The sequence below is a fragment of the Castor canadensis genome, chromosome 19 (genome assembly GCF_047511655.1).
Source record: "Castor canadensis chromosome 19, mCasCan1.hap1v2, whole genome shotgun sequence".
Taxonomy (NCBI): Eukaryota; Metazoa; Chordata; class Mammalia; order Rodentia; family Castoridae; genus Castor; species Castor canadensis.
In genome coordinates, this window is record NC_133404.1 from 30,781,763 (window position 1) to 30,795,043 (window position 13,281).

General features: G+C 38.3%; 1 protein-coding gene across 7 annotated transcripts in view; it reads left to right on the forward strand.

Moving 5' to 3' along the window:
- Ttc23 (tetratricopeptide repeat domain 23) overlaps nt 1-13,281 on the forward strand; it is an 87,393-nt gene that overhangs the window by 18,047 nt on the left and 56,065 nt on the right. For 6 of the 7 annotated variants that reach the window (XM_074061858.1, XM_074061857.1, XM_074061861.1 and 3 more), the window contains exons 2-5: nt 4,828-5,027; nt 8,926-9,049; nt 11,629-11,779; nt 11,966-12,091. In XM_074061858.1, the coding sequence (XP_073917959.1) occupies nt 4,848-5,027; nt 8,926-9,049; nt 11,629-11,779; nt 11,966-12,091 (581 nt within the window). In that variant the 5' untranslated portion in view covers nt 4,828-4,847. Of the gene's footprint in view, nt 1-793; nt 933-4,827; nt 5,028-8,925; nt 9,050-11,628; nt 11,780-11,965; nt 12,092-13,281 lie in introns of those variants that run through there. The other variant, XM_074061859.1, reaches the window with a different exon arrangement.

Genomic DNA, 13,281 nt, shown 5'->3' on the forward strand with positions numbered 1-13,281 from the left:
GAGATAAAGCATGGACAATATAAAGTGTTAGGTAAATACAGTTGTCAGTATTGCTCAAATCATGTAGTTGCTTGAATCTGAGTCCCCAGCCTACTCTTTCTCTTTCCCTAGACCACAGCACCTCTAAAGACAGTCATCTCATCAGCCAAAGGGTTGAGTGGGCAAGAAAGCATAAGGCAAGAAGATGATTTTAGAAAGTCAGACAACATCTTGGTATTTCAAGTACCACCAAGTCTCTGTACAACAGGGTTTAGGCAAAGCTTAGATATTAAAAGATTAGTCTGTCACATTTTCAAGGGCTGCCCAGTAAGAGTACAATCCTGAATTGTACATCAGTGTTGGGAGTTTTCTCACATTTGGAACTTGGGCTGCTTTCTTCCCTCTTTCATGTTTTCATTCTATATTGCTACATTAGGAAGAGAAAAGCACCTACTTTTTTCTTGGTAGACATCTTTTTTGATGAAAATGTAAAGTCCTATTTTGAATTCTGAAGGAGTCAACATACTTTACTTAAGTCACTATATCCAATCTAACGGTTTTAATACTTACCTCTAGCCATTCACAAGTCCTTTGTGGAAGTTAGAATGAAAGAAGTTATATATTTTTAAAGGGAAAAGAAAATTACTATCTTTAAAAAGATGTCATTGACAAGTAATGATGTGTTTCTAACTTTTAAATTAGGCTTTTTTTGTGTGTAAATTTTCTCCCACGACCTCAAATTCAGTCTGGTTGAAAACATGTTAACTGTCTTATTAAAATAACCTCTCTCTTTTATCTTATACTTCTCTTTATGGCATCACTGTTTTTAGGCATTGGTAAACTTTTTCTGGAAAGGACCAGACAGTGAATATTTTATGATTTGAGGGCCACAAGCTTTCATTCACAACTACTCACCTCTGCTGTTATAATGCAAAAGCAGTCATAGACAATATGTAAGTAAATGAACATAGCCGTGTTCTAATAAATCTTTATTTATACAAACAGTGGTTCAGATGTGACCCAATGCCATTGTATGCCAACCCCAATTCTAGAGTCCCAGAATGAAAATGTTAGGGTCAGTCTTCATTGTTTTCCTTCTTTAAGTTATACTTCCAAGCAGCTCTCAAATTACAATTATTATTCCTTTCAGTAATTCCCTTACTCCTCCCCTCCTCACTTCCTTTTCTACTGTAACTGTGCAACTCACTTCTCTCTGTGCAATCATAGTATCATATTCAGTGATTTATTTTTCCTAACTGGAGGTAATGGAGTGACTGTTGGACCACATTTATTGAAGTTTGAGAGTATCTTGGGAGAAGTTTTAAGCATAATGAATATTATAAACTTATTTTTAGGGACAATGCCTACTTTCTCCAAATATAAACTGCAAAGAGTAAAACTTGATAGAAATATGACTGTTCAGAGAGAGGCATGGTGGCTCATGCCCATTATTCTAGCTATTTGGGAGGTAAAGATTGGGAGGATCATGGTTTGAGGTCAGCCTAGGCAAGACCTAAGGTATGGTGGTGGATATTTATGATCTCAGCAAGAGGCCATAGGTAGCAGGATTGAGGTCCAGGCCATCCAGACAAAAAGGAAAGATTTTACTTGAAAAATGGCTGACATACAATGTGGTGGAGTACCTAGCAAGTGCAAGGCCCTAAATTCAAACCCCACCACCTAAGAAATAAATAAATAATTTAAAATGTGCAATTGCTCAAATTTAGAATTTCTCAAAGTGTGTAATTACAATTGTGTTGTTAAGTAGAACATAGACACTCTTTTAAAATCTTAATGCCTATGTTTATATTTTAATGTGTATTGGGGTAAATGTACTATCATATGGAATCCATAATACCATTCATTATTTATTAAGATGAATTTGAAGTAAGCATTTAAAGAAAAAATTAAGAGTAGTGAGTGCAAGCCAAATACAGATAGAGGAAAGATCATCAGGGTGGTACTAGAATATTTGAAATTTGCAAATCAGTGGCCACTTTGCCTCATAACTTGATTATAATTTGTCTGCTAATTGGAGATTGATGTTGTAGAAGCATTTTCAATTCCCTGCCTAAAAAAGTCAATCAAAACCACTCCCTGCCTAATAGTCAATCAAATTGTTAGCCTGAAATCAATGCCTCTTCAGCCTGGAACCCAGTCTTTCCCTTTTCCCCTATCTTACAGTTTCTCAAGCAATGTTTAAAAAGTTCTAATTCTTTAAGATTTCATAGGTGATCCAGAACAAAATAGAATTTTATCATCAAAAGTTTGGGAAAGTGCTGTCTACCACTCCTCCTCTTGAGATGGTTGCAAGATAGAATACTACATTGAAAGTTTTTTTTTTTTAGTATTAAAAGTTTTAAGAAGACCTGAGTAAAGAAACTTGTCCATGTTTATCCACTTATTTGATCATAGAATCCCCCTATTATAGACCCAATACTTATTTCTTGCCAACTCATTTGATCATCTTTGTCAATAACCTTCCTTTGTGGAAGGTGCACTGATGTCTTGTGGCTCTAGTGTACTGCGGTCTTGGCTGGGAAAATGTTATGTATCCGTGCTCCCCACCTCATACCCAAAAACCTAAACTGTCAATAGCTAGCCATATATTCATCTCACTTTCCCACCTCCAAACTTTTGCTAATTATTCACTCTACTTGGGATGGAACACTTTCCCTTCTCTGTCCTTGCTCTCTGAAATCTTTTCAAACAAGCTACATCATCAAGCATCAATGGTTCCCACTTCTGAAGTACGACAACCTGAATACCTTCAGCATTCGTACCACTGCTGCTATCATGCTCATGTGCACCTGACCTATTGTTCCGCTAAGTTTTACATTTCCTGGCATTACTGTTTTCCATGTAGTGCATTAAGCTGGTATATTGCGTATAGCCAGAATTCAATAAATAGTTGGTGAATTAATAATGAAGTGAATGACAATAAAGTGAGATTTAACATGTAATTTGAAGTAAGTAATAGAATTAGAGTTTGAGGTATCTGGCAGGAAGAGGAGGAATGGGTTGGGATCCCTATCTGTTTATCTAATTTATCTGTGTACAGTTTGGTAAGTTTTCACATATGTGTACACTCATGAAACTACCACCAAAAATCATACCATATGAACATATCTATCACTCCCAAAAGTTTCCTCATAGCCCTTCATAATCCCTCATTGTACCTCTCCTTGCATTTTCTCTCTCCCTCACCACCAACCCCCATTTCAGTTGAAGGATACCTTCAATCTGCTTTTGGTCACTATGCATTGGTTCAGATTTCCTCAGAATTTATAAAAATAGAATCATACAGTATGAACCAGGTGTGCTGCCATGCATCTGTAATCCCAGCTACTCAGAAGGCAGAGGTAGGAAGATCATGGTCCCAAGCTGCCTCTCAAGTAGCTAGGGTTACAAGCAAAAGTCACCATATCTAGTTTCTTATGCTTACTGTTTGTTGAGCTTCATACTTTATACTTTTCTCAAATTTGGAAAGATTTTGTCCATTATTTCTTCACATATATTTTTTTCTTTCCCCCTCCAATCTGCTTGTCTTTAGAAACTTACATATATATTAAACAATTTGAAGTTGTTTTATAGCTTAGTAATTTTTCATTTTGTGTAGTTTCTATATGTCTGCAAGTTCACTCATCTTTTCATCTGCCATATCTAATCTTTCACCAATCCCATCTAGTATATTTTTCCATAATTTTCATAGCTGCAAGTTCAACTTGGGTCCTTTTTATATCCTCCATGGAATATAATTATATGGGATACAATTATAATAATTGTTTAATCCCTTTCTGTAAATTTAACATCCATGCTAATTTATGGCCAATTTTGATTGATTATTTTCCCTGTCATTGACATTGTTTTTCTGGGTCTTTTATCATTTTCTGGGTACATCTGAGCAGTGCTCAGGCTGGGACTGATTACTCCCTACTGCTGAGACAAAACTTTTCTGAGCATTTTACCCAATGCATCATGAATTATAAGCTTTTCTATTTCAGTTTGGGGAACAGGAAGTGACAACTTTATGTGAGTGGTAGACAATGTTCTTTTTAATCTTATGGGAAGAGTCTTTCCCCAGACTCAAGCAGTTTTCTTACATGTTGATCAGTATCTTCCCCATATTTGAGGGGCCCCTCTATGCTGCCTTCTCCTCTCCAGTAATCTGTCCCACAAACTTGAGCCACCAAACTTGAGTCTCCCAAATCTCAGCTTTTTGAGTCTCTTCTCCTTCTTCTGTGCCCTGGAAACTATCTCAAAGCAATAAACTGATGCAATGTTGGTTCTTTATTTTTTTCTCTCAGGAATTTCTCTTAAAACCATTGCTTCATAACTTTTATGTCTGTGGATTGTTGGCTTGTTTTTCAGTTATTTAGCGATAGGATAAATTTGGTCCCAATTACTCCATTTGGGCCAGAAGTGAAGGCCTCACACCAGTTATTTACTTTCAGCTTCAAGGTCTAATGGAATTCAGCTGATTCCATATGGACTCATGGAGAGTTGTTTGGGCTTAGCTAATTTCTACTGGATTTTATTTATATATACCCAAAATTTTATATATAAGATATATTACATATTATATATATAAATTTATATGTAAGTATAGATTCTAGTTTCAGCTAAATCAAAGAATGTTTGGACATCAGCCTGAAACTTTTATAAAGAAATCAGTGCCAGCCACCATGACCTTTTGGAATATAATAATACTAATTTCAAAGAAGTCATAAGTACAGTGTTGAAATTTTCCTAGATTCTAACCTCACTCTCTAGAGGAAAAAAAAATGTGAATTTCCACAAGTAGCTATGGAAATGATCATTTACACCTTTTTTTTGTTTAACAATTAGGATACAATGTGTATAACAATATGCAAGACTCACAGGAAACCCACATGTCCAACCACCTAGATGAAGTTGTGGCTGCTGTCAGCATCACTTCTAGAAAGAAGGTCCCCAACAAGCTGCCTCAGACAGCTCTATTCCAGCCTCCTCGAGAGAAACTCCACCTGTGTGAAGAGAGAGTGAAGTCCTACTCCAACAATCACCAAGTAAGGCCTTTTGATTCTATACCTGTATGTGAGAATTGAGCTAGCAAGAAAAATGGGGTTTTAGGTTACATTCCTAATCAGGAGTGAGACACAAGAGAGCATGAAGGAGAGAGCCTTTGTTATTGCATAAGTAAGCGGAGGCCTCCTAGCTCCAAACCCAGCAGTTGACCTGGCACATGGTTGAATGCCTAGATTCTGGAATACAGTACAGCACAAATGAAGCTTCTGTGCTCCTACAGCTCATGAATCTTTGTTCTTAATCTTCTTGTTCTCTTCATACTTCTTTCCCATCCTCATTCACTTTCATGTGTTGTCTATTTTTGTTCATTTGTTTTACTAATATCCATTGTAAGCCTAATGTGTGCCACTGCTATGAAGGTGTCAAGGGCACACAGAGGAAAAACCACAGCCTCTGCCAGGAGGGATTTATTATTTGATTGTGATGACAAACAAGGGGGCAAATAGTGGCAGTCAATGTGGTAAGTGCAATGACACACTGAGAATGATGTAGGTGCAAATCAGAAAGTGACAGGCAATGAGCCTAGAGGTGGTAGAGGGACAGCAACTAAGGCATACTTCCTAGGGCAGGAGTTACTTGGTCTGCACTGGTAACACTGCTGAGAAGTCCTCCATGTAAGGAAGGGGGTGAACTTGTTTTGGGCAAAAGTAGTAGATAAGAGTCAGGGAGCACAGTTTGAGAAGCTATTTGGAGTGATCTAGGATGCAGACTCCATATGAAGCTGGATTGTGGATAGGAACTGAAGCCTGGAGGGCACTCAGCACCCTATAAAAGAGTTTTGAGGATCTCCAAAAGGACTGTAGGAATATTTTAGGATTATAAGCAGGGGAAAGCCAAGATCAGATTTGAATCATAAAAATGATTCAATAGTTGTGCAGAGGATGGACATGAAAAATGGGAGAGGATGGAATGAAAATTGGGAGAGGAGAATCAGTTAGCATATTTGCAACAAGGAATTATGAGAGCCTGGATTATATATGACAGAGGCAGTAGAGATGCTGAGATCTTTGAAAGGAATGTAAAAATGCAAATCAGTGAAACTGGATGAAGGAAGGGATATAGAAGGTAGAGAGGTGAGAGTAAGGCAGATGGGCTGTGTAGAACTCTGATTTAGTCTTAGACTGCTTAGGTGACTGGAGGTGTCCTGTGTCCTTCATCAGTATGGTGAACACAGGAGGAAGACCAGGATAATGACAAGAGGGCATGAATTTAATCTTGAATATGTACTTATTCATTGTGCAGCTGATGTTTATTCAGTACCTACTATTTGCTATGCTGGGTGAGCTCTAAACCAGTACCTTCTTCAACCAAAGCTATACAAGAGAATTAATCCCTAATGCTCAAAGGCATTTAGCATATGTATATCTTCTATGTGCCCTGAATGGTACTAATGCACCTTGGTGCTCTGTGGTTCAGATATGGAAGCCTGGGATCCAACAGTGAACAGGAGAGACAAGGTGCATGCCCTCATGGAGCTGAAGGGCAATTGGCATTGTAAATGAATCACAAAGTTATAGATTGTGATGAGTGCTAAGCAGGAAGTAGAGTGGGCCCATCTTGGGAGGCAAGTCAGTGAGAGCTGTGTGAGGAGGAGGGAGATGAGCTAAGAACTAAGAAAGAAAAGAACCAGCTTGGAGGAGCTGAGGGAAGAGTCCTAGGGGAGAGGAAATGGCACACTTACATGAAGTGTACAGGGTGGGCCTGAATGTGCCATATTTGAAGTGAAGAAAGGAAGCTGTGGCTGAAATGAAATGTGGTTAGAGAAGCGATAAGTTCATTTGGGGCCTTGCAGTTTGCATGTTAAGTACCCTAGGAGATCTTCAGAGTTTCAACCAGGTAGTCACATGGTAGAATTTACTTCCATTTTTTGTAATTCTTTATTTTAAAATACTTTCAGACTTATATAAAAATTATGGTCCGCTAGGTGTCAACATTTGCTTTATTGCTTTATTTTATTTTAGTGCTGAGGATAGAACTCAGGGCCTGCACATGTTAAACACGAATTCACTAAGCCATATCCCAGCTCCCCTTCATTATTCATTTATATTCTCTCTCTCTGTCTCTCTGTCTCTCTCTTTATCTCACCTGTCTGACAGTAGACTACAGATATTATGGTCCCTTACCTCCAAATAATTTCAGTATCTATTCCTTAAAAATAAGGTTAATCTCCCACATAAGCACAGTACAGTGATTGATGTTAGGAAAATAATATTGGTATAATACTCTGATCTAGTCTACAAACCTTATCCATATTTCTCCACAATAATATTCTTTATTTAAAAAATCAGATTTATGGCCCCATGCATGAATGCATTTGAAATATAGTTGCCATGTCTCTTTAGTTTTCTTCAATCTGCAGCAGTTTTTTAACCTATCTTTGATCTATGTTTGTCATTCATGCTCTGGAATTCCCCTGATCCAGCCCTGGTTTTGGGATCCTGGTTCATTATATACATATTGACTATTCAGAGAGTAAAAAATTGAAAGAGGCTAAATGCCCAATAACATTGGATCGAGTAATTCCATTATGATATGTCTGTACAATAAAATAGTATGTTGCCATTAAAACTTGTATCATACAAGATGACATGAGACATGCTTATAAATTGTTAAAACAGCAGGTTGCAAACCCACAGCTGACAAGCCTATTTTGAAAAAGAAAAAAATATGTAGATTGCTTCATAATAATAAAACACAAAGTGGTATTTAGCTACCGTGGTATCTCTGGAGATGAGCTTGCTGGTGATTAGTTTTCTTCTTTTTGATACCACAAGATTCTTTTCTTGCTGTTCTGCAGGCTAGTAATCCAGGATCAAGGTGTTGGCAGGGTTGATTCATTGTGAGGCCTCTCTCCTTGGCTTGTAGATGGCTGCTTTCCCTGTGTCCTCACATGGTCCTTTTTCTATCACATACATCCCTGCCACTCTTTCTCTTTTTATGTAACAATATTAGTCATATTGGATTAGGGCCTGCCCTAATGGCCTCATTTTAACTTAGTTACATCCTTAAACCCCTAGACTACAAATATAGTTATATTCTGAGGTGCAGGAGGTTGGGACTTCATATGAATTTGGAGGGGGATACATTTTAACCTATATTCAGGTTTAGGAGTGACACTCAAGAAGGGATAGAAACTGGAAACTACCAGTTCCTTATATTCTATTAGCCATTCATAAGACTCAGGCTCAAAGAGAAGGGGACACAGGCCCCTATCTCTGATTGGAAGGAGTGCCAAAGAATTTTGGAGCTGTGTTTTAACACTATTTGCCTTGCTTTTATTATTATATTGTTACTCTCAGCTGACATGCAGCTGGAAATCCACAGTTCCCTATTCTCTTTGTCCCAGCCCTAAATGAAAATGTGCTTTTCCTTTCTTTAACTAAGTCTGTGTGTCAGGCCTGAAGATATCATCTCCTATGCAAATAGCATAGACTGCTAAGGAAAGGTTCAAATTGAGAACTAAAGAGTGTTATTTGAGAACCAATACCACTTGCCCATTTGTTACACATGAATACATAGGACCTATATATTGAGTGGCAGCTAGAGAACATAGGGAATGGTTAGATGTCTGTTCCACTTTTACTAGTTTTTTTCTTTATTTCATTATACTTTTTACCTTTAAACAAACTATAAATTGTATTTATTTATGTTTACTGTTTATATCCCCTACCAGATGAACATTCTACCACCCAAAATAGATCTTTGTTTTGTTCTCTTGGTTTATCTCTAAGTTTATCCTAAGAGCTACACTTAGCACACAGTAGGCTATCAGTATTTATTGAATGGGGAGAAATATAAGTAGGTTTTATGCTTTACATAAAGCATAAAGCTTAAGTTTTAAGCTGCCTAACTTGTAAATTCATTTTCTTTTCTTGACAGTATAAACAAGCTATCCAGGAGCTTGTGCGTTGTGTAGCATTGACTAGAATTTGCTATGGCAACTCACATTGGAAACTCTCAGAGGCATATGTTAATTTGGCTAACGGCTACCTCCAACTGAAAGGTGAGCTCATTTTAGTTTTAGGATGATCAATTGGTTGGTTTCTGCTGTTTTCCCCAAATTTGCTTCATACTTAACTAGAAGGATCAGGTTTTTGGATAGTCTCTTTTCCACGTATTGAAAAACCTCTTCCTTTTAGAAAGGGTCAATAAGACATGTAATATGTAAATATTCAAAGAGGAAAGGGAAAGGAAGAATGCAACCTTCTGGATTTTCTTATGATCTTAAAATTAGGGTTTTTAGGCAATAATCTACAAGGTGAGTTATTACAAAAGGACCTAAGATATGGAATAGGGACTTAAAATGAAATTCATTCACATTTTTTCTTGATGGAGAAAATTTCTAAATATCCAAAAGAAAAGAAAAAGAAAAACATATTGGCTCATACAATTTAAATATCCAAAGCTAAAATTTGCTTTAGACTTAGCCATATCTGATATTCAAACACTATGACAAGGATTTGGTGTCTCTTTTCCCACTACTTGGTTCTGTTTTTCTTGGCATTGACTCCATTCTTGCTCCCACATGGTGGCAGCAAGGCTGCCAGCAGCTTTAGGCTTCCCTTTTATGCATTCTCAGGAGAAAAAGAATGTTCCACATAAAACATTCCAGGATTGGGGTGGTGGGACATCCTAATTAGACCAACTTGGGTTATGGCAAAGGAAAGAAATAGTCTGATTGGCCAGACCAGTGGATACTGGGGAAGAAGCTGGCTTTGGCCAGATCACATGGGTTGGAGGTGCAAGGGCTGAGCATCCCAAAAGGAAAACAAGGAGGGAGAATGGATGCAGAGAAGACAAAAGGTACAGATAATCAAGAGATGATGTCTTCTCTCTGACTATGCAGCCTAGAACAAAATGTACAAGAGTACATCTCTGCACTCAGCTTCAACTGAAAAGTGACAGGATGGTGGTGACACTAACTTCCCAGGGTTGGTCCAGTGAGTACATAAAACAATGGAAGTAGAAAACACCACAATGCCAAGCATTGAATTGTCACCAAAACATCTGGTCAAATCGTATTACAGACTGGTCTTACTTGTTATATCATAGACTGTTACAACCAAGAGGACCTTGAAGATGATTTCATTTACCTCCTACCCCTTTTCTAGAGTCAAAGAAAACAAATCTGAGTTGAAACAGCTTGCCCCAGATCACACTGTTAGTATGTAGCTGATTTGAGACTCAGATCTAGGATTTCACATGCCAGTACAGTGTCCTGCCACCTGGGATTTCAAATCATGATTTCCTTCCGCAGCCCACTCCCTCTGTGTCCTCTCTCGATTTAAAGTAAGTACAATATCCACCTTAGTAAGGTCTTCCTGAGTGACAGATACCACGCAGTTTCCCACATAGAACCCCATTCAGTCTTCACCACAATCCTGAGGTGATTAGTAGTATTCCTGTTTACAGTGGAGGAAGCTGAGGCCAATGTTTCATAATAAGTAGGAGAGCAGGGAATTTATCCTGGGCAGTCTGAAATCAGAGCCAATGTTTCTGAGTCTCAGCCTATGCAGCCTCTGGTAGATTGAGTTTAAGGTCTTAAGGGAAGAGACCATGGTTGGAAATCTAGTCCATTGTGCCATTTGTTATATCACATGTACAACTGGCAGTAATAAACTTCTGGCAAGCTGATTAACTATGTGCTTTTTAAAAATTTAAGACCCATAAAATTCTGTAAGAGTTTCCACATAAAGAACATAAGATTGATTTTCTTCATTAGAAAGTATATTGTTTCTGGTTGTAGATATAGGAACAGAACTAACTTCATCCTTTGACACCTTTTGCAGAGATCCAAGGTACAGTTCCATGTAATTCAGAACATAGGCCCGGGGACGTGTAGATATGAGTGAAAGGAGGGGGTGGCAGTGTGGGGGAGAAGGATGGAAGTATGGGGAAGCACCAAGCATTGAATCTAGACGGTGATCCTTAGTATCATCTCTCCTACAGGTGAGTAAGCTCATGGAAGAACACTAGATCTTAGTAGTAACTTTCCCCACTCTATTTTGCTCTATAGTAGTCTATTACCACATAAAAGCAAGAGGTTGTGGCCCGATAGTCCCTTACCTCATCAGAATTGTGTTTGTACATTTTTATAGATGCCATCATATTTGTATTATGCTAAAATAATTCTTTAACATTGATTATAGATGGTTAAGCAAAAGAGTCAGAATTTTTAGTCTTTCATTAAGATTGCTGTCACAAAGCCAGGATTAAGATTCATGAATATCTTACTCCTACCCAGAATGCTATAGTCCTGGTATTCCATTTGTTTTTTATAATTATTTATAACATATTTTACATCTGATTTTGGTGAAGTTTCAAAGCTGTTCAATTCCAGCTTGTTCTGTTTATTTTATTTCTAAGAAGGCCATTTTGGGAAAATTTTATCTTGGGTACTCAGGATCGAACAATTCTTTGGTTGTTACAGTCATGACAATATTTCCTGCTGCTCAGTTACATCTCCATGTTCCACTTGACAATATGTAGAAAACTTTGTCAAAGTCCCTGTCCATAGAGAATTGTGTTCCTGTCCAACTGAGATTTAAGAGAAACTGAGGCTGCTTCTTCTTTTTTCCATAGGATACTCACTGCAAGCAAAGCAGCATGCAGAAAAAGCCAAGGAAATCCTCGCTAGCTCCATTATGCCTCCCTATAATGACAATACAGATGTCTTCAAGTGCTCCATAGAGCTTTTCTATACCATGGGGAGAGCCTCACTCTCACTTCAAAAGTATCCTTTTGCCTCTTATCCAATTAGAAAGACTGCTTATATATAATGCTTATATTTAATTCTTAAGGCCAGCTAAATTTGGAAATTTCAAAAAGAATGATAGGAAATATGAGTGCCAAGAAAGTCTAGGACCAGGGTAGTCTCAGAATCTAGAACCAAGTGGAACATTTCCTGAGCACAATTCAGATTTAAGGAAGCCTCTGAGAATTTGATGAAAGCAGAGAGACTTTCCAAGGAGCTGCTACAATGTGGAAGAATTATAAAGGAAGAGTGGACAGAAATCCAAGCACGGATCAAATTGTCCTTTGCACAGTAAGTTTCAAGTTTAAGACTTTGTATGCATGGTAACTGGAGATTCTTTGCCAATGGAATCTATCTTCAGGTAGGAGGAGGAGCTTTCTCCATGGGACTCTGTCCATGACTTCTCCCAAGGCCATTGTCCAGAAGTAAAAGGAACACAGGCAGGTCAGAGCAGACCCAACAAAGACAAACACAAGTGACACTTTATACTTGATGTCCAGGGCACTCATATCCACCTGGGGTTCTCAATTTCTTTTCATTATTCCCTTGACTTACTTTCTGCCTGCTCTCTCTCACTATCTGTTACCCCCTTGTCCTTCTCATCTTTCCTTCTTTCCTTCCTCACCCTCCACTGCTCCAGTCTAAAATGCTTGAGTAGATAAATTTCATGTCTAGGGCCTCAAAGGCGAAAAATCATAGCTGATTTGTGATAATGAGCAGATTGGTTTTTATTTCTCACCCCACTCCTCACTCGCCCAATAAATCTAGCAATGGATGTGAGGGTCATCTGGCTTCAACATCTGTCATCCCACTGATCAGGAGGATTGGTTCTACTGATCTGGCTGGCCAGGCCAGTGTCCTCTCCTCTCACCACTCCATGTGTGTTCCTCCTAATGCTGTACACTTGGTCGAAGAGGATGACCTTCCTCACTAGCTGAGGACCATCCTTCAGTCAAGGATATACAAGGGTATAGTTGTGCTCCTCTGCTAGAACCTCCAAACAAACTCTCAAGAGAAGGCCAACGGGTATTGAGTAGTTAGCACACTTAACCCTGCCCAAAGGCCAATCCTATATTCCCCAGAGTACTGTGGTCACAGGGTATGTCCATGTTCTTTTGAAAGATAACTAGTGGACCTCTTCTAGAGGAGGCAGAGAATCCCAGGTGACCTACATGGCTTTCCATAGCCAAGGCACAAAAATCTAGTTTACCTTTGTGATCATGAGAATTCATAAAACTAATAGGATCATTTTAAGAAAGGTAGTAGGAAGGGGCCTTAAGAACACTCCTAATGCTCCCATGTGAATGCAAACTGGGAAGGACCAACTCTGATCCAAACTTTAAAGACATTTCTTTATTGATGACAATACCTCCTTGTTATTCTGTTTGGGTTTTTTTAATTTAAATACAGAATTCATCTTCAAATTAATTTTTCCCTTCATCTCTGCTTTTCACTCTTACTCTCTTTCACAGCACTGTTAT